The 22364-nt window shown below is 36.5% G+C and overlaps 1 protein-coding gene across 1 annotated transcript in view; it reads left to right on the top strand.

Moving 5' to 3' along the window:
* LOC112322245 (sodium channel protein type 1 subunit alpha) overlaps window positions 1-22364 on the top strand; it is a 113887-nt gene that overhangs the window by 25391 nt on the left and 66132 nt on the right. The window contains exon 3 of the mRNA XM_024579844.3: window positions 20427-20739. Within this exon, the coding sequence (XP_024435612.2) occupies window positions 20476-20739 (264 nt within the window). The 5' untranslated portion in view covers window positions 20427-20475. The remainder of the gene's footprint in view (window positions 1-20426; window positions 20740-22364) is intronic.

The following is a 22364-nucleotide window of genomic DNA, read 5'->3' as shown; positions in this document are numbered from 1 at the left end:
CAAATAATGGAGCAGCAGTAAAAAGGGTCTTGACTTGCTTATGCAGCTGGCAAGATTTGTCAGTTTGTGAAACTGTCCAGAGTGCTGAGTAATGCCTGCAAATGTAACAGGACAGTCAGCCCCTGCTCTGCAGCTCAGTTAAGGTCTCCACCAGTGCTGTTTAGTCCCTGATGCTTTCATAGCCCTGTTTCTAAGCTCGAAACGAACCTCAGACTAAATAAAGCATACAATAAATTTAGCACTCATTTCATTCTTCAAATCGGCAGCATCCAAGTCCCTCCTCTACGGTCCTTCTGCTTTGGTTATTAGATAGGTTAAAATATTTAAAAGTGCTATGTCTCTAATTTATAAAACTTGCTAAACAATGTCCCAAGGTAAATAAATTCTTGTAGCCAGTATTTCAAGGGGTGAATGTTAGATTTCTTATGTGGGCTTTAAAACAATGAAAGGAAAGGAAAACTTCTTTTTTGTCTCAGCTGAAAGCAGTGCCACCCGGAAAGAAATGGTTTCTCTCCAACTCCCTGCAGCATCTCGCTACTGCTCAGTATGTAGCCGTGAACCTCTGCCTTGTGCTCCTTCCCCCGTGAGGTGGTCAGTTTAGTGCCTTCGCATAAAACTCAGTGTTCGAGAGTGGACAAAAAATAAAAATATAATGCAGTTTAGCTCACACGGCCTGCAGCCGGTTCATGCAGCTTGTGGTCAATAAGCTGCTAGTAACTGAAGTAGAATGTAGTTGTAGTTTGAGTAATTTGACTAAATTGTGTTATTTTAAACACAAATCTTAGGAAAATGAAATCTTAAACTTGGATTATTTGATTAAGCGTAACAAATATCAATATGAATAAACTAATAGATAATATAAAAGATTAGATTTTGGAATTTATAATAGTTTGGGAGATTTTGCTTTGAGTATGAATCTTAATTAACAATTGTCCAATTACCCAAAATATTTAGAGGGCCTGTCAAGTGCATACTACTCTTTTGCGTGTTATGGGGGGTAAAAAAAAAAAAAAGGTTTGAAACTATGTCATATGTACAACATAGTTACATTTTATACCAGAAAAGTCCGTCTTGTGCCCAGTGAGTAGTCAAGACAGTACAGCTGCCCCTTGAATAACGTGGGGTTGGGTGTACCAACTGCCCCCTACAGTCAAAAATCCATGTGTAGCTTCTGACTCCCCCAAAACTTTACTAATAGCCTGCTGCTGACAGGAAGCCTTGCTAAGAAACGCTTGATTAACACACACTTTATATGTTGTATGTATTATATACTGTATTACATTGACCAAAGAATCAGCGTATAAGTGGATCCGAGCAGTTAAACCTGTGTTGTTCAAGGGTCAACTGTGTAACCTGTCGACTGTGGTGACTAGGGACGTGTTTATGGCTGGCCTGTGTTTAAGGAAAGCTAAATGTAGCCAACTCCCATTTATCTTCTGGCTGTTGCTAGGAATTTATTGGATCACCGCTAAGACTAAAGGAGAAATGTAATGGCCTTATCTCTCAAGACTGTCTATAGGTTTATCATGTACACAGATGTTTAAGAGCATTTTTCTTTTGTTATATATGACTGTTCAGGTTTAACAGTTTCTCTTTTGCTGTGAAATCTGCGTGTAGAGGACCTACTGAGTGAAGAGTGAAGTGATACAGTCAAAAAAGGAAAAAAGTCATGGGTGTGGAAAGATGCACACCCAATCCTTGGAGGATAGCCTTACATTGATAATTTTTATAATAAAACAAACCTGACCAACTCACATGTGAGCAAACAGATATCATCCATGCCAAGAACTGGCTTTTCAGAACTGTCTATATGAGATTTCTGTTGAGAAAGGGAAGCCAATGTTGTGGATAAAAACATGATTATTTACCAATATTGAAGCCATAATGAAATTAGTTAACCTAATTTGCCCTGCCATTTCATTTTTCATTTCCTCCAGATGTGCCTTCAAAAAAAATGAACTGTGGCTTCAGTAACTTTAGCAACAAATCAGTTGGTAGATTAAAATTCAAGCAACCTAAACACATATGAGGTCTGTCCACATAATATGAAAAATAGAGACATTTATTGAAGAAGATAAATGATACAAGAAACAGTGTACATAGGACAATGATGCCTCAGTCCCCTTCAACGTAGGCACCTTGGGACCTCACACACTTCTCCCAATCACCACCAGCTACCCCATCTTATTTTCCTGAATCTCATCAACAGTCTGAAATCTCTTCCCTTTCAAAGGTGATTTCAATTTTGGAGAAATCCAGAAGTCACTGGGCATCAAATCTGGGCTGTCTGGGGGTTTTACCAAAAAACTCTGCACGAGATGTGAGGCATAAGCAGGCACATTGTCATGATGAAGCTGCCCATCACCAGTTGCCCATAGCTGCAGCCTTCTGAATCATCCAAATAGTTTCTGTGGAGGCATGTTCAAGATTAATGCAAAATCTGATGCAGAGTAGTTGTTCTACTCTCTCAGTCATTTTGAATGTGACAGCCACACAGTACACATGCTCACTCTATGGCGTCTACTGCCCCCACTGACTAGTACAGTGAAGTTGTCGTTGTTCATGCGTGTGCATTCCAGTCTGCTCTCCTCGGCTGCCAGTTTACATCAGTGACGCTAAATTGTTCTCATTATATTAACAACGGCCGGACTTTTCCCAGACAAACCTAGTATTCCTAAAGAGCTCTGTCTAGCCATCCCTCTACCTTTCATTCTGTCAAGAAATATTTATTGTTTCTGTTGGGCCAGGAACTGTTCTGAGTCTTTTGAAATGGAACTAGGATAACACAGCTGCTTTTTTGACTTCAGAGGTGGGTTGATAGAGTTTTTACAAGTTCAGTGTACTTCCTAGGTAGCAGAAAGACAGAGCTTTAAATGCTGGGGGGAAAAAGACTTCCATATTTTATCTGAGAATACTGCTTTAGTTATACACTAAAGTTCACAGGAAACATTATCATCAGCAAGGTTGTTGTTATGTTAAGTAAATGTGTTTTTTTTTTCCATATAGTGTTCCTTTAGTCCATCAGACAGGGAGCTAAGGAAGTCAAAGTAGGAGTTTGGTTTGTTTCATGGTAACATATTGAGTTTCTAACCACAAGCATTCATCTGGATACTGTGTGTATAGATGGCAGTGAAAACGTATCTCCACTACTTAGAAAGGAAGCTTTTTTACCTGGAGAGACAGCCCGTACTATGGGTTCTATGACCCAGTCATAGGACACGCAAATACAGAACTCATTTAACCTTTGTAAATGGTGTTCTTCCTCTAGCTTTACTGCAGACTAGTCCTTTATTGACTCAAATAACCACAGCTACTTACGCCCCAAAGAAAATGATTCTCTTTTCAAATGTGAAATTGGATAGTTTCATTAGTTTATTGTGATATCTCCACCATTTGTCAAAATCTGCTTGCCACTGGTTTTAACATTTACCATTATGCATTTTCGAAAAATAAATAGCACCACTGATTTCTCCTCATTATTTAAGCTTGTCTTCAAGAATAATTCTGGAGTAAGTGAGTTTTCTCTGGCACTACTACCTTACACTCGATCCTCATTCCAGCCTTTTAGTCAGTCGCTCCTTGGCATTTGGATAATTTTGTCAGAAAATTCCCACTGAAAATAGTTCATCTACAGGTGTCCCTCCACTGAAATGAACAGTTCTTACCCAACCCCATACTCTACCTCTTTTCACCAAAAAAAGAAATCAGAGACTCTCAGCCTAACTTACGTGACCCACTTTGACCCTGCGCAGTAAGTTAAAGAAGTAAGCAGCGGTCTCTTTAAAGTAATGAACGCTGATGTATGAAGGACCCGTACACTTCCCAGACAGGAAGAGACCGGACTAAGGATCTGCTGTACAGACACGCTAGACATCTGGCAGTGACTGCTCTATGCATGCCCGCGGTAACCATCAGTTGGTGGGCTCTCAGTCCAGATAGAACTGTAGCAGCTAGAGGGTGACTTTAACCCAGACCTGTGGGCAACAGTATTTTGCACCCTGAATTGTCCAGGCAACACTCACAAGAGTGAAGGGCGAAAGCCTTAAAAACAATAACTGAGACCTTAAGAACAGTAATGCCTAGACATGCAGTACAGATGCTGCGAAAGAGAGGTGCTGTGTTGTTCTCAGGAACGAAGTCTAGTCGTGCGTGCCAGGAGTCCTGAAAGGGTTTACACACTGATTACATTATTTCACCAAAATGGTTATCAAGGTGGATGGTTGCAGAGGGGGAATGTTACCAATTTTCTCTTAGCATCTCCTTTTTTTCCTAGCCTATGTTCTTTTTCTCAATTTTATTTTTTGATTACAGTTTACATTTGATATTATTTTGTGTGAGTCTCAGGTGTACAGGGTAGTCGTTAGATAATCATACATGAAATGCAGCTGCTGGCTGCTTTTTTCTTCAAGGGAAATTGTAACAAGTAAGCCTGCTTTTTTCCCTCCTGTTACTCCCACAGCACTAAAAGGACAAATGCTGACTCTAGCACTATTTCCGCTGGCTTGGCTGCTACTTATAGCCACACAACTCCCACCTTTACCAGCCCTGCTGGCACAAATGACTCGCATTGCAGAGAGAGGGCAGAAGGAGTAGTGGCATTCATTCTGGCTGTATCTTTGTGGGGTCTATATTAAATTACTTTTAGACAGTGGTTTACAAAAAATAATCGAGTGGACTCCTGACATTTCTACAAATGCAGTGGGAGGATGGGGATTGTGGGGAAGATGAGCAATGGCGGTGAGATAGGGGCTGAGGAAAAGGAAAGAAATGGAGACTCCAGAGAGAAATTTTCTCTCAGGAGAAAAGAAAGGAGAATTTCTTTCTTCCCAGGAGAGAAGAGATGAGCAGTGAGGAAGGGAAGAGTGATGAACAGGACTGGCCACCGCACATTCTGCTCTCCACATAATCCACTTTGCTCCAAACCTGACAAATACACCCTGAATTTAGGCAGTGCTTCCCTCACTCCTAGCTGAACAGGCCTGTGAAGCCTACTTTCAGCTTTTAGTGCCTTTCACTTCCACTCAGGTTCTCAAAAGCTGCAACCGCAGACACGGCCGTGAGCAATTAGATTTCTGCTCTTTATATCCTCCCAAATTTCTGACACCCACCAAAATAATATTAGTTTCTAACATGGAAGAGTTCTTTACTAAAGAATTTGACATAAATAACTTGTTTTTTTAATTTCCTTTTAAATGTTTTATTTATCTCTTTTTAGAGAGAGGGGAAGGGAAGGAAACATCAATCAGTTGGTTCTTACATGCCCCCAACTGGGGACCTGGCTTGCAACCCAGGCACATGCCCTGTCTGATAAATCGAACAAGCCACCTTTCGGTTCACAAGCCAGCACTCAATCTACTGAGCCACATCAAACAGCCAGAGCAATAACTTGTTTATAATAAGACTGTTACCGTGTTCTTCATACAAACTAATCATGGTTGTCAAAGCAATTCCCTTAAATTATTCTGAGTATGATTACCAAGAAAAGATCCTGATTTTCACAAGGTTTATAAGGTGGGCTAGCCATGATCCTCCTACTTTGTATGATTGTCTTCCCTGTATGGAAAAAACCATCCTAATGATACCATGTTCTTCATGGCAGAACTAAAGGCAGAACCTAATAAGTATAGCACAACTGAATTTCAGTTAAATGTTTAAGAGAAAGTATGTTTTCTTATTATTTGTTTAATCAGTTTACTTATCTGGTCATTGATTGGTGGCTTTAGCTGACAGGTTAGTTAGCTTCACTGTGTTAAACTACCCCGAAGTCTCAGCGGTTTACAAACCGGTTAGTGGCTGCCCTTTGGCTCTGGTGGCTCTGTTCCACATGTCTTCTTGTTCCAGGACCCAGGCTGAAGGAGCAGCCTCTTTTGACACATGCCATTCTCAGGGCAGAGGGAAAGGAACAAGAGACTGGGTGGCACCACAACATTGCCTTGAAAGTTTCTGTTGGACTGAAGACTGTGTTCTTCCAGTGGCCAAAGCATGTCACGTAGTCAAACGACAACGGGGCAAGGATGTACATTCCAGGAACCCCGCCTACCAGGAGAGCATGCAAGCCGCATGGCAGCTGCTGGAGATGTACCAATCCTTTCCTGGGAGCAAATGATTGAGCATACAAGGTCTGACTGGGAAAAGTCCAGCCATTGGTAATACAGTGAAAATGGTTTGTGTGACATCAATGTAACGTGGCAGCCAAGGAGAGCATACTGGAATGTGCATGCATAAATAACAACCACCTCACTGTACTAGTCAGTGGGGGTGGTAGACACCATTCAGTGAGCGTGTGTACTGTGTGGCCATCGCATTCAACATAACTGGGCAAGTAGAGCAACAAATCTCCATCAAAGTTTGTGTTAAGCTTGAACATTCCTCTGTGGAAACCATTCAGATGATTCAGAAGGCCGCAGCTTTGGGCAACTGGTGATTGGCAGCTTCATCACGACAATGCACCTGCTCATGTATCATGTTTCCTGCAGAGTTTTTTGGCCGAACATCAAATCACCCAGGTGACTCAGTCCCCTGAAAGCCCAGTTTTGGCACCCTGAAACTTCTGGGTTTTCCCAAAATGAAAATCATCTTTGAAAGGGAAGAGATTTCAGACTGTCGATGAGATTCAGGAAAATATGACGGGGCAGCTGATGGTGATTGGGAGAACTGAGTGAGGTCCCAAGGTGCCTACTTTGAAGGGGACTGAGGCGTCATTGTCCTATGTACAACGTTTCTTGTATCTTCTTCAATAAATGTCTCTATTTTTCACATTACATGGCTGGATACCTTCTGGACAGACCTCATGTATCACACTTGAATGCCACCAAGGTGCCCCTTTAACTGCTTCAAGTCCTTAAGACCTATGTGCAGTGCTTGGTGTATAGGAGTTTTGAGTAAGACTAAGATCCTCGCTGTCAAGGATCTAGCCTCCCAGCCACCAACCACTCTGAGATTTTATTTCCTGCCTAGAGCACTGCCATCTCCCTCACCATCTACAGGCTCTCGTTACTTAGCCATTGCAGCAGTATCCCCAGTCTCCCTTCTCTGAAACTCTAACATCATATCCCTAATGCATTTAAGATTTTACTAAGAGGGAGAAGCGTAGACTTTAAGCAGCTTCCCTTTACTACTCTACTAAAATTCCTGAGGTATTAAAGACCCAAGAATTCAAATTGCTTGAGCTGATAAAGGAAAAAATATAAAAAGAGCACACACAAATTTATATTGCAGTAAACAATGCCACTGCATAATGACTTTCTAATGGCCATGGCTTCAGTCTAAGTGTAGGGCATGTACATTTTAGTACTTCATACTGTCAAAGCAACATTTTTATTCATAAATATGTTGTTAAGATATGCCTTACTGGGCTGAGTGGTTTCTGGAGTTTGGGATACAAACTGATGTTGTAATAAAGGCATAATCTGAAAATCAGAATTGCATATAAGACTGGACCCAATGAATTATTTTGCCAAACAAAATTTACCATAGAGCAAAGAAAATTAGGATTAAAGTCATGATAATATCTATGATAACTAAATTTGTGGCCCTGGCCAGGTAGCTCAGTTGGGTAGAGTATCATCCCAATATGCCCAGGTCACAGGTTCTATCCCCAGTCAGGGCCCATCCGCGAATCAACCGATGAATGCATAAATAAGTGGAAGAACTAATTAATGTCTCTCTCTCTCCCACATACACACTTCTTTGTCTTTTTTAAAGAAGAAATCAATAAATTAATTGTTTTGAACAAGAACTACATTTGTGTAGGAAAGTCCTGTGTGGAGCAAGAGCATAAGATCGTGGGCTACAACGCCATATGCATGGTCAAGCACGTTATGGAACTGATTTGAGTAACTTTTTTAAATTCATCAAATACTCCCAAACTAAGATCATATTCAATGTTATCTTCAACTGATATGACTGGAACACTAGGTTCTATTTTGTTTTTCTAAAAATTTAATTCAACACTTATACAGTGAGGCAAAATGCATGCCCCAAATTGTATAATGTTATTACTAAAAAAGTAATATGTTACATATTTCTTGATTCCGAACATGCCTAGAATGCAGTGCTTTATTTTAGTTTACCATACAGTACCTTTTGTCATACTCTTTGTATTAACTTTGCATTAGTATGTGAAGTATAGACCATCTATTCAGCAGAGTAATTAATTGTGTATTCAATTTGAACAAAGTAGTTTATTGATATTGGATTGGCAAAGGCAGTAGTGGATTGAGTGAATTTCATAGATTGTATTTATTATTAGGATGTCCTAAAAATAGTTTTAAAATACACAAATGTAGATATAGATATATGTTAGATACCTAGTCCTATTTTAATTGAAATCTGAATATAATATGGAAATTTAGGGGTGGATAATAAAGTTAATAAAGAATGTAAAAGTTTTAAATACATGTATGAAATATGTTGTTTAGTTAATCCCTAATTATTATATTAAATATTGATACTATGAAAAACTAAATGAAATAAAGAGTTTTATCATAAACATATCAAACTAAATTATTTCTAGAAAGAAATTCATAAAACAGTATTTCTTAGGCTTGAGAAAATCTATGTAAAGCAATTTTTTTCTTGGTTGTTAAAAAAAGTTATGTGAGATCACGACTGTAAGAATAACATTGTACCTAGTTATTTTTATTATTGTTGGCAGTCACAGTCTTTTGTAAAGTGGGCGACAGAAACACCACAAAATCAACACAAATACTTCTCCACGAATTGCTGTCCCCAGATGGTTTATGTCCCCAGGAGAGTAAAGAGACTCTTCAAGGAGCTGGTAGCTGTTCTGGCAGGGGTCTCTGTTTTCTCCTCAGCATGAAAATCAAACCCTTTTAAAGATAGAATTTCAGATATATGAATTTTCCCCACCTCAAATTATATGATAGAAGGTGGTGAAGATACAAGAATATTGTAAATTTCCTAACTTTAGTGTTAGGAAATTTAGGGGGAGTTTAAGTGGGGGCAGGTGAATTATGTAATCTGATCTGCTCAGTTGATAACTAGAAATAACCAGGTTTGGCAAAATTTTTTAAAGTTTTAGAAGTAAAATATAGATTGTGGAAATATAGTTCATTAGGTTTCAAACCTGCATAATACAATATCTAAATTTAAATATTATAAGCATTTTTTGTCTCCTGTTACTGAGATCTTATTTTTTATGAGAGTGCAACTAATGGTGTTGTGTAATTTTTAATCTTTTCTTATTGTTATTCTGTTACAGTTGTCCCACTTTTTCCACCATTGCTCTCCCCCACTCATCCCCTACCCTGCTCCACAGTCATTTTCCACAATGCTGTCCATGTGCGTGGGTCATTCATACACGTTCTTTGAGTAGTCCCTTCCCCTGGTTTCCACCATTATCCCCCACCCTGCTCCCCCCTGGTCACTTACAGTCTGTCTGGTGTTTCTATGCCAGTGGTACTATTTTGTTTGTTAGTTTATTTTGTTCATGAGATTCCTCTTATAGGTGAGATCACATGGTGTTTGTCTTTCACGAACTGGCTTATTTCACTTCATGTAATATTCTCCAGTTCCATCCACACTGTCATGAAGGGTAGGAGTTCCTTCTTTCTCTCTGCTGTGTACTATTCCATTGTGTAAATGTACCACAGTTTTTTGATCCACTCATTCACTGATGGGCTCTCAGGCTGTTTCCAGCACTTGGCTATTGTAAATAGTGCTGCTATGAACATTGGGGTGCATAAGTTCTTCTGAATTGATAACTCGGGATTCTTTATTCAGATTTTTAAAGATAGTCTCTATTTCTGCCCAGATACTTCATTTACTAGATTTGCTTTGTGTTTCTCCCAGGAATATAATTCATTGAGTGCATACTAGTTTAATATGGCTATTTGTGTTATATTTGCATATATTTTATTTAAAATCACTTAAGTATTTAAAAATTTTTTCAGAATTATTAGAAATTGGAAAGCTCTGGTTTGGGAATCAGGAAATAAAAGTTCTGATTCCACTTCTATCATTAATGACTGTGTGGCCCTGGACAAATCACATATTTATTTGGGAAGTAGGAAGTACACACATTCTAAACAAAGAAATGTCTAATTTACTTTGTTTGATTCACTTTCTTTTCAGTTAAACGAAAGGGATGGATTCGATGTTATATTACTTTTCTTTCAATGTTTGCTATTTTGATTTTATGATTTACTTTGATTTTCTTAAAACAATTCACTTAACATTTCAGAAGTTCAGAGGTTGAGGCGAACTAAGTCTTCTGATCCTGAAAGCCCATGTTGAAAACTCTAATGCCGGTTCCACTTCTGAATCAGAATACTCTTGCATTACAAACTCTTGTCAGTAAGGACACACTTAAAAGCCACAGCCTGTGACAACCTAAGACAGTATATTTAGTTCACTCATTAATTAGTTAATTGATTTTTTCCTTGTAAATTTCTTGCAGGGTCATATAAGGCATAAAATAAGAGCAATGATCTTAATAGGTCATAATGGCAACAATAAAAGCTTGAATGAAATGATGAGAGAATTGCAAACAAATGAGCAAAATAGAACCAGAGACATGGAAATAAAGAACAAACTGACAGTGACCAGAGGGGCGGGGGGAGGGGGATAACAAGTGAAAGAAGGGTAAGGGTCATCAAGTAACATGTATAAAGGACCAAATGGACAAGGACAAGGGGGTGGGGGGAGGATTGAATGTGGGAGAAGGGGTTTGGGCAGGACAGGAGAGAGTAATGGGAGGTGCAGAATCGGGACAATTATAATTGAACAACAATAAAATTTTTTTTAAAAAAGAAAAGATTAGAGATTTGTCTCAGCATTGTTGGGAGAAGGGGGTAGAGAATGGAATTATTTTTATACTTTAAAAACAACATGGAATTTGAACACTTTGTTAAACAAAACAAAACAAAAAATATCCCACGAAAAATGACTCAAAAATATTATTGCCCTCCTAAATCACAATGGCATCAGAATGCAAAGTTTAGGATGTTGGAAGTCTCTTAAGAAGGAGGGAATCCATCTCTCCTTCTCACATGGATTCTGAACACAGACAAAAATAAAACAGAAGACTAAGACAGATAAGTAACAGTATCATCTTATAACCTCATAAAAGTAGGTTTGGAGAGTGTGGCTTAGTGTGAAAACCCACAGGGGCTGTTAACCAAACTCCAGAGTTAGGCAGACCGACCCACCCAGGCCTGAGTGGTCATTATGCTCCCCAAGGAAATAGCATAGTAATTAACATAAAAGGTGGAATTTCATCAAGTACAGAAACATTTGTAAGATTAAGACTTGTGTAAAATGCCACAGTGAAAATGAAATGCTCCATTCTAAGCTATTACAGGTATTTCTATTTGGGTGTAAAACGACAGATGCCCAAAGCAGCCTGAACTGTGAGGCCTCTGAGTTAACTCTAGGTTAAATGAAGCGTCTCCATCTGCACTATGAAGATAACCAAAACTGTACTGCTCTCCCGGCCACCTCAGAACAGTCTTCTGGCTGTGCTAGATGCAATACTTGTGTAATCTCTGCAAAAAGGGGATGTGAAATATCCAGAAACAAACAAAAACAAACACATTCAGAGTATTACAGAGTATTATAATAATATATGTAATGAATTAGGAAAATGTTAGAAATATTCAGAATATTATCATTAGTGACTTTTTGATCTTACAAAGCCCTCCCAAGAATGTACATTATAACTAAAACACCATTCTAATGCTGATTTAGGAGGAACTGATTTAGTTCTTCCTTTCTTATAGCAGTTTGACTTCACCAGATTCTATCGTTTCTTTCAGTTATTATTTGTACATTCCAATAAATTTTCCCCACTAATTCTTTTCTTTCATCCACACTAAGTAACTTTGGTCACACTTTGCTATTTTTTTCCACTCACAAATTCTACTTTTTTTTTACAGCCTTTTTTACCACAGCCTTTGGCTTCCATTTATTTTCTTTGGACTTTTTTTTCTTTAGGAGTTCTTATATAATTCATTTCTACTTTAGTTTTGCTTGTATTTTGGAAAAAATTCTTCCATTTTTCAATTGTCCAGTATACTACACCCGGTATTTTTTCTAATCTTTCAGATTTGCTCTGTTAACATATACTTCCTGTTATTTTTTTATTTCTAGCCATGGTTACTTAGTGCCTCTCTCTCTCTCTCTCTCTCTCTCTCTCTCTCTCTCTCTCTCTCTCTCCCTTTCCCTCCCTCTCTCTCTCTCCCCCTCTCTCTTTTTCTCCCTCTCTCTCTATGTTTTCTTTTTTATTTTATCTAAATGCTTGTCATTATTCATCATTAAAATATGTCCTCTCTGAAGTCTTCTCTCACCAAGAAAGTTGTGTTGTTTTATCTCTTTTGAAAGAAGCCAGGGCTCCTCTGGCAGTCAAATACATATTTAAAAGCTGGTTCTCATGTGAAGAGAAAGATGTATGTAAAACTACAGATTCTGTCAGGTTCCTTTATCCCATATCTAATGTGGTATTCTTTCATAAACTAGGACCATTTGATGTGTTAGTTACAAATTTTTACACTAAAGAGTGGGATTCCCTTTCAGGTGTAAATGGAAAACTTGTAATTTATTTCTGTAGTTTTCAGCAAAGTATGTACGGGTTTCAAATATAATTTAGAATTTTTTCTATAATGTTACTGAAAAATAATTGTATTTGACAGTTTTTAGATATTCTGTAAGTAAATTTGTGTAATAGGTTATTATGTTTAATTTTTTATTCCTATATGTAATATAATATAAGGTTTATTTTTAATACCATTTGAATATAAGGCATACTTAGAGCTGAGAAACACTTTTGTTAACCTTGGTATGATATCATTATAATATGGATTAAATTGTTCACATATAAATGTAATTCCAGTGTCTCAATTAGTTTATCATTTTATTTATATACTTGTGTTTGAAGTGATCATATCTGTCAGTGTAAAATTCTTCTACCCATCTTATTTATCTTACTTACTTTTTACTTTATCTTATTTACTTTGCCAGTTGGCATAGATAGCCAGTGATTAGGAAGATTTGCGTAGAAGGCTTTCTCAAATGAACTGTTTCTGGAGAAGAGGAAGGCTTTTGGTAAAGTGTTTCTGTTCCATCTGCACAACTTCATGGACAATGACCTCCAATGTGGCACTCCCTTTGAGAGGCACAGATTGGCCACAATTGTCGTATATACTTTAAATATACCTGTATGTAAATGCTGAGTCTATGCATGTGTACACACATATATATGAAAGCACTAAAGCAGTGAAATAGAAAGGAGGAAGCCCAATGGATGGACTAAACCATACCAGATAAATGCAAATGAGAAGGTAGGAGTCATTTTATGGTAGCAAGTTGTCTTTAGAGGAAAGAAATTAAAGCGAGGCAAGGGCTACATACAGTAGTAAAGGGTTCAGTTCTTGCCAAAGACCTGACCATAAGCAATATCTACACTCTAAATAACATATCATTAAAATTCATAAAATGAAAATTACAAGAACTACAAAAACAGATAGAAATGCATTAAAAATAGAATTTAATTTACCTTTTTTTAACTCATAATAGATCAAGTAGAACAAAAATATGTACAGATATAGAAGGTCTGAGTAAGATTAGAAAGAAGGTAAATTGAATTGAGATATATTGAATTCTTTATCTTTAAAACAAAGAAAAAGCTTCTTGCTCTCTGTTCTGGAAAAGTCATTTAAAAAAACAATTTCAGTCAGGACAAAAGGGAAATATCAATACATTTCAAGAAACAGAAAGGGGGTAAACTACATTATTGGATTATAATGCAATAAAACTAAACACAAATAAACAATTAGTGGAGGAAAATCTGTCACTTGGAAATTTTAAACACTTTGACTTACATAGCTTCTATAATAAAGAGGAATTTGAAACCAGAGTTTAAGAATTTTCTGGCTATTTTTGTTTAATTTTCCACATGAAGTAGTTTCAAATAAGTTTGTATAGTTCTAAAATTTTCTTATTTTTGTGGGAGCTGCACTTAAATTGTTCACTAATTTAGAGAAATTTGTTATCTTTATTATATTGTATTTCTATCTAAAAACAGTATGTGCCTTTTCATCCATTTGTATATTTTTCAGTTTATTCAAAACTTTAAAAACCTCTTACATTTTATTCATGAAATTTTCATCAGTTGTATTTCCCCTTTTAAATAGATGTTTTCAGCCTATGCCAACGTGGCTTGGTTGGTTGGACACTACAAGGTTGCGGGTTGAATTCCGGTCAGGGCACATACCTAGGTTGCCGCTTTGGTCCTGGGTTGGGGCACCTATGGGAGGGAACTGATTGATATTTCCCTCTCACATGTACAGTCTTCCCCTCCAAAATCAATAAGTGTATCCTCAGGCAAGCATTTTAAGAAATAGACTTTTTTTAGGTTCCCAGCAAACTGAGTAGGAATTACACAGTTCCTATATATGCCCAGCCCCCACAAAAGCACAGTCGAGCATCAACAGTGCACACCGGAATGGTACATTTGTTAGACTGATGAAACTATGATGGCACATCATTATCACTCAAAGTCCACTCCTGGTATTGAGCATTCGGTGGGTTTGGACAAATGTGTAATGACACATCGTATCCCCCATTATAGTATCGTACAGGAAACTTTCACTGCCCTAAAAGTCCTCTGTGCTTTACCTATTCATCCTTCCCTGGCCCCAATCTCTGGCAACCACTGATCTTTTTACTGTCCCTAGTTTTGCCTTTTTCAAAATGTCGTATAGTTGGAATCATACAGTATGTAGGCTTTCAGTTTGATTGGCTTCTTTCCGTTAGTAATATGCATTTATGTTTCCTCCATGTTGTTTCATAGCTTGACAGCTCATTTCTTTTTAGCACTAAATAATATTCTATTGCCTGTATGTACCACGGTTTGCTGATCCATTTATCTTAGAGGACATCTTGGTGGCTTACAATTTTAGCAATTATGAATAAAACTGTTATACACATTCGTGTGAAGGTTTCTGTGTGGGCATAAGTTTTCAGCTCACTTTGGTAAATACCAAGGATGGTAATTGCTGGGTTGTTGGTAAGAGTAAGTTTTATTTTGTGAGAAGTTGCCAAACTGTCTTCCAAAGAGGCTGTATCTGTATCGTTCAGTGACTGCATTGCATTCCCAATAGCAATGAATCAGAGTTCCTGTTCTGCCGCATCCTTGCCAGCAAGTGGCGTTGTCACTGTTCTGGATTTTGGCCATTCAACTAGGTGTGTAGTGGTATCATTGTTGTTTTAATTTGCATTTCCTTGATGGCATATGATGTGGAGCATCTTTTCATATACTTACCATCTGTATGTCTTCTTTGATGAGGTATCTCTTGAGAACTTTGGCTCACTTATAAATCAAGGTGCTTGTTTTCTTATTGTTGAGTTTAAGAGTTCTTTTTTTAAAATTATTTTAGAGAGAGAGAGAAACATTGAGTTATTGTTTCACTTATTTATGCACATTCATTGTTTCTTGTATGTGCCCTGACTAGAGATGGAAGCCCCAATCTTGGCATAGCGGGACGATGCTCTAACCAACTGAGCTATTAGCCGGGCAAGAGTCCTTTATCAGCTTTGCTTTTGCAAATGTTTTCTGTGGATTGTCTTTTTACTTACTTGATATTGTCTTTCACAGAGCAGATGTTTTTTAATTTTCATAAATCTTGCTTACCAATTATTCCTTTAATGGATTGTGTTTTCAGTGTTTATTTAAAAAGTCATTGCCAAACCAGAGATCATCTAAATTTTATCCTAATTTGACTTCTTAGGAATTCTATAGTTTTACATTTTACATTTAGGTCTATGGTCAATTTTGAGTAATTTTTGTGAAGGGAGTAGGTTCTGTGTCTAGATATTTTTGTGTGTGTTTGTGGAGGTCCAGTTTGCTCTGCACTATGTGTTGGAAAAGACTCTGCTTGCTCTATTGTATTGACTCTGTTCCTTTGTCAAAGATAAGTTGAATATATTTATGTGGGTCTATTTCTGGTCTCTTTATTCTGTTCTGTTTGTATATTAATTTGCTAATACCACGCTGTCTTAATTATTGTGGGTTTTTTAAAAATTATTTGTGCATTTACAAGTATTTTTTACTCCTTACCTGAGGACATGTTTATTAATTTTAAAGAGAGGGGTAGGGAGGGAGAGAAACATCGATGTAAGAGAAAAACATCAATCAGTTGCTTCTTGTCTGTGCCCTGACTGGGAACCAAACCCACAACTTAGACATGTGCTCTGACCAGGAATCAAACCTGTGACCTTTTGGTTTACCACTCCAACCAGCTGAAGCACACTAGCCACAGCATTACTGCGGTTTGTCTTGAAGTGGGGTAGTGTCAGTCATGAAGCTCTGTTTCTTGGTTATTCGTCTCTCCATATAAACTTTAGAATCAGTTTGTTGATGTTCACAAAATAACTTGTAGGAATTTTCATTGAGATTGCATTGATCCATACATCAGAAGACCAATAGATACTGAGTTGGAAAGATCTCACATCTCACTATATTAAGCAGGAAGTATCTCTGCATTCATATAGTACTTCTTTGATTCTTTAAATTAGTTTTATAGTTTTCCTCATATTGACCTTGCACATAATCTGTTATATTTATACCTTTTTAATTTTGTAGGGTAGTAATTGAATGATTTTTTAAATTTCAAATTCCATGTTCACTGTTGTTATATAGGAAAGTGGTTGACTTTTATTTACTAACATTGTGTCGTGCAACCTTGCTATAAATGCATATTAGTTCTAGGAATTTTTTTCATTCTTTTGGATTTTCTACATAGACAATTATGTCATCAGCTATAAAGACACTTTTATTTTATCCTTCTCAATGTGTGTACCTTTTCTTGTCTCATTGTGTTATTCAGGACTGCCTGGATGATGTTGAAAAGGAGTGGTGAGGGGAACATCCTTGCTTTGTTTCCATCTTAGTGAGAAAGTTTCTATTTTTCTTCCATTGTATTTTTTTAAAATTTATTTATTTATTTTTATTCAGTTACAATTGTCTGCATTTTCTCCCCTTCCCTCCATTGTATTTTTAAGTATGTCTTGTTTCTGTAAAGTACATTTATTGAGTTTTTTATGTTACTTTTCAACTTATACAACTTGATTGTCTTACTGCTTGTGGGTATTTTTTAGATGTTTCTATTGAATTTTCTTGGCATATAATCCCATATATGCAAGTAATTATAATTTTCCTTCCTTCATTCTCATATTTAAAGTACAATTATTGCTCATATCTAATTGTATTGATGTGTATCTCCAGAAAATTTTTAAGTGATAGTGTTGATTTTTATCTGTAATTAAAATACATCTGGGATTACTTTGTAAAGTGTATTGCTGACTTTAGGGTTCATATAAATAAATATATTAATATTTTAACATACTATGAATATAGCATTGTGTATTGGTGGAGAAAAGTTATTCAGTAATAAATGTTGGAACAACTGGAAAAAATGGATCTCTACCTCACTTAACAGAGAAAACAAATTGCAAATAGGTTACACAATTAAATGTATAAAATTAAACCATAACAATCTTAAAAGTTCAAGAAAACACAATATATGATATGATCTTCTGGTATCTCCAGGGATGTGGTTGCTTTCCTAAGCATGACACAAAATCTAGAAGCCAAAGAAGAATTAGGGTAAAATCATCCCATTAACATTTTGAATTTTTTAATTAAAATTTTTAAGTCTATAGCACAAAAACATCATAAAGCCAAAAATATATACTTTTTAAAAAGGTCCCACATCACAAAATTGTGTGGTTCATGTTGTATCTAAAACAGTGCTATAGATTAAAAAGGAAAATAAAATGAAAACATGGGTTGTTCTTTAAATGGGCAGTCACAGAAAAGAAAATGTAGCTCTTAAGCAGAGGAGAAAAACAGTTCAGCTTCTCTCATAATAAAACAAGTGCAAATTGAAACTATGGTATGACTTCACTTTTGTCCCAGTCAGATTGGAAGTGTGGAAACTGTGTTACCATTATGTGGCGGGATGTAGATGAACCGAGCACCATGTGACATTGCTGTCAAGAGAGTCAACGGATGCCAGCTTCATAGAGAGTAATTATGCAATCATATCAAAATTAAAGATTCACTTTTTGTACTCCTACATTTACCTTTAGAAATTAATACCATAAACAAATCTACATATATGTTAAAGTATGTGTATAAAATATATTCACTGAAGTTTTACTTTGAATAGCAAAAGATCGGAAACAACCTGAATACCCATGACTAGGGAATCGATTCAATAAATTATGGTACATACAAAGAATGGAAAAGTATGTAGCTGGTAAAAAGGAAGAGTTGAATCTATAAAAACTAAAAAGGAATGAACTCTAATACATTTCAGTGAAAAATGCAGAGTGCAATACAGTTTATATGGTAAGATTCTCTGTGTGTGTTTTTAAATAGAATATGTGTATGTATACTCATGTGATTAGTGTATACCTATTACATTTTTAGAAAAATAGCTGGGAACAAATAACAGTGGTTACCTTTGAGAACAGGAACTGAGTGCTGGACAACATGTTAGAAGGGAGAATTTATACTGTATTTTTGTTAAATGGTTTGAATTTATATCATTTACACATTTTTTGTATCAAAAAATTAATTAGTTAAAAATAAAAACCATATATACATCTCTGCCATAATACCTTCCTTGTGAGAAAAATGCACCAATTTGTTATCATAAACTTTTATTTCCAAATAAGTAAATGCCATTATTTTCTTGATGCCTTATTGGAGAAGTAGAGTTTCCTTTGATTTAAATTTACTGATGTAATAATTTGTATTCTTTCAGTGGTTGCAGGTAGATTGTAAGAAGCTCTGAAAGGTTTGTTAGATAACTCAATAAACTGAAGGTAAAAATTTAGACTTGAATTCCCCCTTCTTTCCGGTCACTCACTTAAAAATATGGTCACAAACTTCACAACAGTGGAAACCTCCTTCAGTGAAATTTGAGGTTCCGATAGGACTCTTCACAGAATAGTTATAGCTGCAATTTTATTATTGCAATTCATATACACCAAAGATGCAATTAACTGGATTGTAGCTTGCTGACCTTAATGAGTTAATGCAGTGTCCAAAAAAAAAAATCTTGTGTCCAGGCAGTAGCTTAGGCTCTGGGAAGTTTTGGCTCAGTAGTATCTATGAAATTTGAGCTCATATTAAATGTGCCTGAAAACAATACATTTGGGATTTGGCCCCTGGCATCACATCAGGTCTGACTCTGCTCTCTGGAGTTGAGAGTTTCGCCTCAGGTTCTCATAATATGTTTAGCACTATAGGACTATAGTATCAGCAAGAATATTATTATTGCTTTAGTGAAGAAAAATAGTGCAATTCCTTTTGAACTTGTGGTATCCTGTCTTCTTTCTTCTTATTTTTTCCTGTAATAGAACACCACCGTCTCCTGAATCTTTAGCTGCCTTCTTTCACCACGACTCAATCTGGGAGTTTCTTTCTAGTCTAGTCTTTCATCCTCAGTCATATCAATGGCATTTGTTCAGTGTTGAGTTGTCTCTTTCTGGGTGTGTGCAAGTAAGCCAGCCTCAGCATGGATGATGACATGAGCAGGTCACAGTTCTGGTTGTCTCAAACTCAGAATAGATGAAGACCCAACCAGGACAGCAATGGCTATTTGACTGATCCTTAAATCTGGTTGCAGCAAACCGTCCTGACCCCCTTGGCCAGGAGCCACTGGTGGGGGCCGGAGGGTGGGGTTTTGTATCCTCTTAGAGATGGATCCCTTTCCACTTCATCTTCTTGATGAGCTAACCCTTGTCTCCATGGGGCTCCATTCTCATCTGATTGTCTTACAGAGTGAATAGCCCATTAGGGACATGATAGTATTTAGCCTAATGTACTTTAATTAAGGCCAGACTTGAACCACTTTCTTAACTTATGGCACAGTTCCTATATTTGCAAAGCACAAGAATGAGGAAACATGGTTGGTACACTTAACAAAATCCTAGATAGAAAACATGTCTGTTAAACCAAACTCATAGAAGCAGAAAGTAGAGTGGTATTTGCCAGGGCCTGGGGGAGGGAGAAATGGGGAGCTGCTGCTTTTCAGATGTGCATCTGTTCTGGTGTTATATCAAGGACTCTAATACATTCAGGGTTTGCTGAAGAGTTGTCACTTAAGACAAATTAGTGGGACTTTTTCATTCCTGAAGTAACTGGGATAAGTGCTAAAGATCTGCTGTGTAATTTTGTACCTACAGTTAACAGTACTGTCTTGTCACTTACAATTTTTGTTAAAAGGGTAGATCCAATATTAAATGTTCTTACTACAAAAAAAGAATTCATATTTAGTAATTACATTTCAATTTAATTAGACATAAAAACTTCAATACTCTAATATTTAATGTAAGAGTTTATAAATATTATCTTCTCTTAATCACCTTAAAATATTAGCATTCTTTTTCTGTTTCAGGACTTTCATATGAAAAGTAAATGGTGATTAAAATGTGCAGGATGACAAGATGGAGCAAACAGTGCTTGTACCACCAGGACCTGACAGCTTCAACTTCTTTACCAGAGAATCTCTTGCGGCTATTGAAAGGCGCATTGCAGAAGAAAAGGCTAAGAATCCCAAACCAGACAAGAAAGATGACGACGAAAATGGCCCAAAGCCAAATAGTGACTTGGAAGCTGGAAAGAACCTTCCATTTATTTATGGAGACATCCCTCCAGGGATGGTGTCAGAGCCGCTGGAGGACCTGGACCCGTACTATATCAATAAAAAAGTGAGTGTTTTTTTATCAGGCATATTCTGCTGCTAATTGCCTACTGCATATCTTGGACTCTTATAGCACCAACACAGGTTGAATTAGCACAGTCTTAAGTATCCTTCTGTTAAGAAATGAAACATATTTGCATGTGTTTATTTAAATACATGAGAAATCAATTGATTATATCATAACAGGTGGAGCTGTCCCCAGTGTACCATGACAGGTACCTAATAACAAATTGAAGTTATAGGCAACCAATTTAATGAATTAAAATTTTTTCCCTGGAAAATGTGTTTACTATAGAACTTTATGTGTTTTCTGCACTTGAAAATTACAGTTTATAAAGACTTCAAAATATTATCATCAATTTCTCATGTAACAAAATTTGGTGCCACAGGGTTTTCAATTTTTATATTAAGTAATATAAATGAATCAGTTAATTTCTGGAATGTTTCTATATAAACTCCCATTTTAAAAAATTATTCAGTTTTTTGGTAAGAATATATTTATATTGGTGAGAATTAACAAAACTATAATATTCAGAAGAATGTACAAATGATATTTTAATGCCTGAGTTTTCTGTATGTGTGCTTGAGATGAACACCTTGTATTAAGTACCCAACTTTTCATTAAACCATAGTTTCACAAAAACAAGAAGAATCGCCTACAGAAAAAGTTAAAATAAAAAAATATTATTGTATTGATTTTAGATTGAATTTATGACTAGTTAAGGTGCAACATTTTACTATCTTTTCATCTGACAATACATTTTTGAACTCTTAGTGGAAGGATACGACACAAAGGTTTAAATTAAGCAAATGAAATAGTTCAGTTGGACATAAGCCTTAAAATACCCTAGACTCTTCGTTGCTGGCACAGTTTTTAACAACAGGAAGTTAGCCCTTGTCAAATGCCTAAGTTTGGCAATTTTAATATGTGCATTTGAGACAGTTTTACTATAGTTTCAGAGATAAAAACCTCATGATAAGATGGCTAGCACTATGTTTAGTTCTTCTTTTTTCTTTTAACTTTCAAGATATAGCTGGTTTAAGTGTAACACACTTTCCCTTTTTAAAAACTGTTTTGCCAACTTTACAGTAAAAAAAGAGATGATCATTTTCCAAAGATTTCATTTTTCTTTATTAAACATTACTTGTAGCATAATATTGCCAAATCTTAGTAGGTAAGAGATTCTCCATTTCATAACTGCCTTTCACGTTACGAAGAAAGTTGCACTTATCATTAAATCAGTCCTTTGGAATACGGTTGCATATACTGTTTGAAATGCTAAAGCTCAAATGAAGCAAGCTATCAAGGGTTGATTTGAATAAGGAAAGTAAAAATGCAGATAATCAAATCATTTAAATATTGTAATTTATTTAAAATTACTTCATTACTGAAGTAATGACTCTGCTGTGTTCTAGACAGAAACTCATTCACCCCATGGAGTATGTTAGTTTACTGGTAGACATTGGACATAATGAGTCTGTTCAAAGACTGCTCTTATTATGGATGAAGGGGCTCAATACTCACAAGGCCTTTGCTACTCCTAGTCACCCAGCCCCCATCTCTCCAGTAGGAATTGCTTTCTAAAGATCGTCAAAGCCACTGGAGTCTTCATCAAACAGGGCTGGAATCTA

This window comes from Desmodus rotundus, chromosome 2 (genome assembly GCF_022682495.2).
Source record: "Desmodus rotundus isolate HL8 chromosome 2, HLdesRot8A.1, whole genome shotgun sequence".
NCBI classification, from domain to species: domain Eukaryota; kingdom Metazoa; phylum Chordata; class Mammalia; order Chiroptera; family Phyllostomidae; genus Desmodus; species Desmodus rotundus.
The sequence above is the reverse complement of the archived record's forward strand: the minus strand, read 5'-3'. Positions and strand labels throughout refer to the sequence as shown.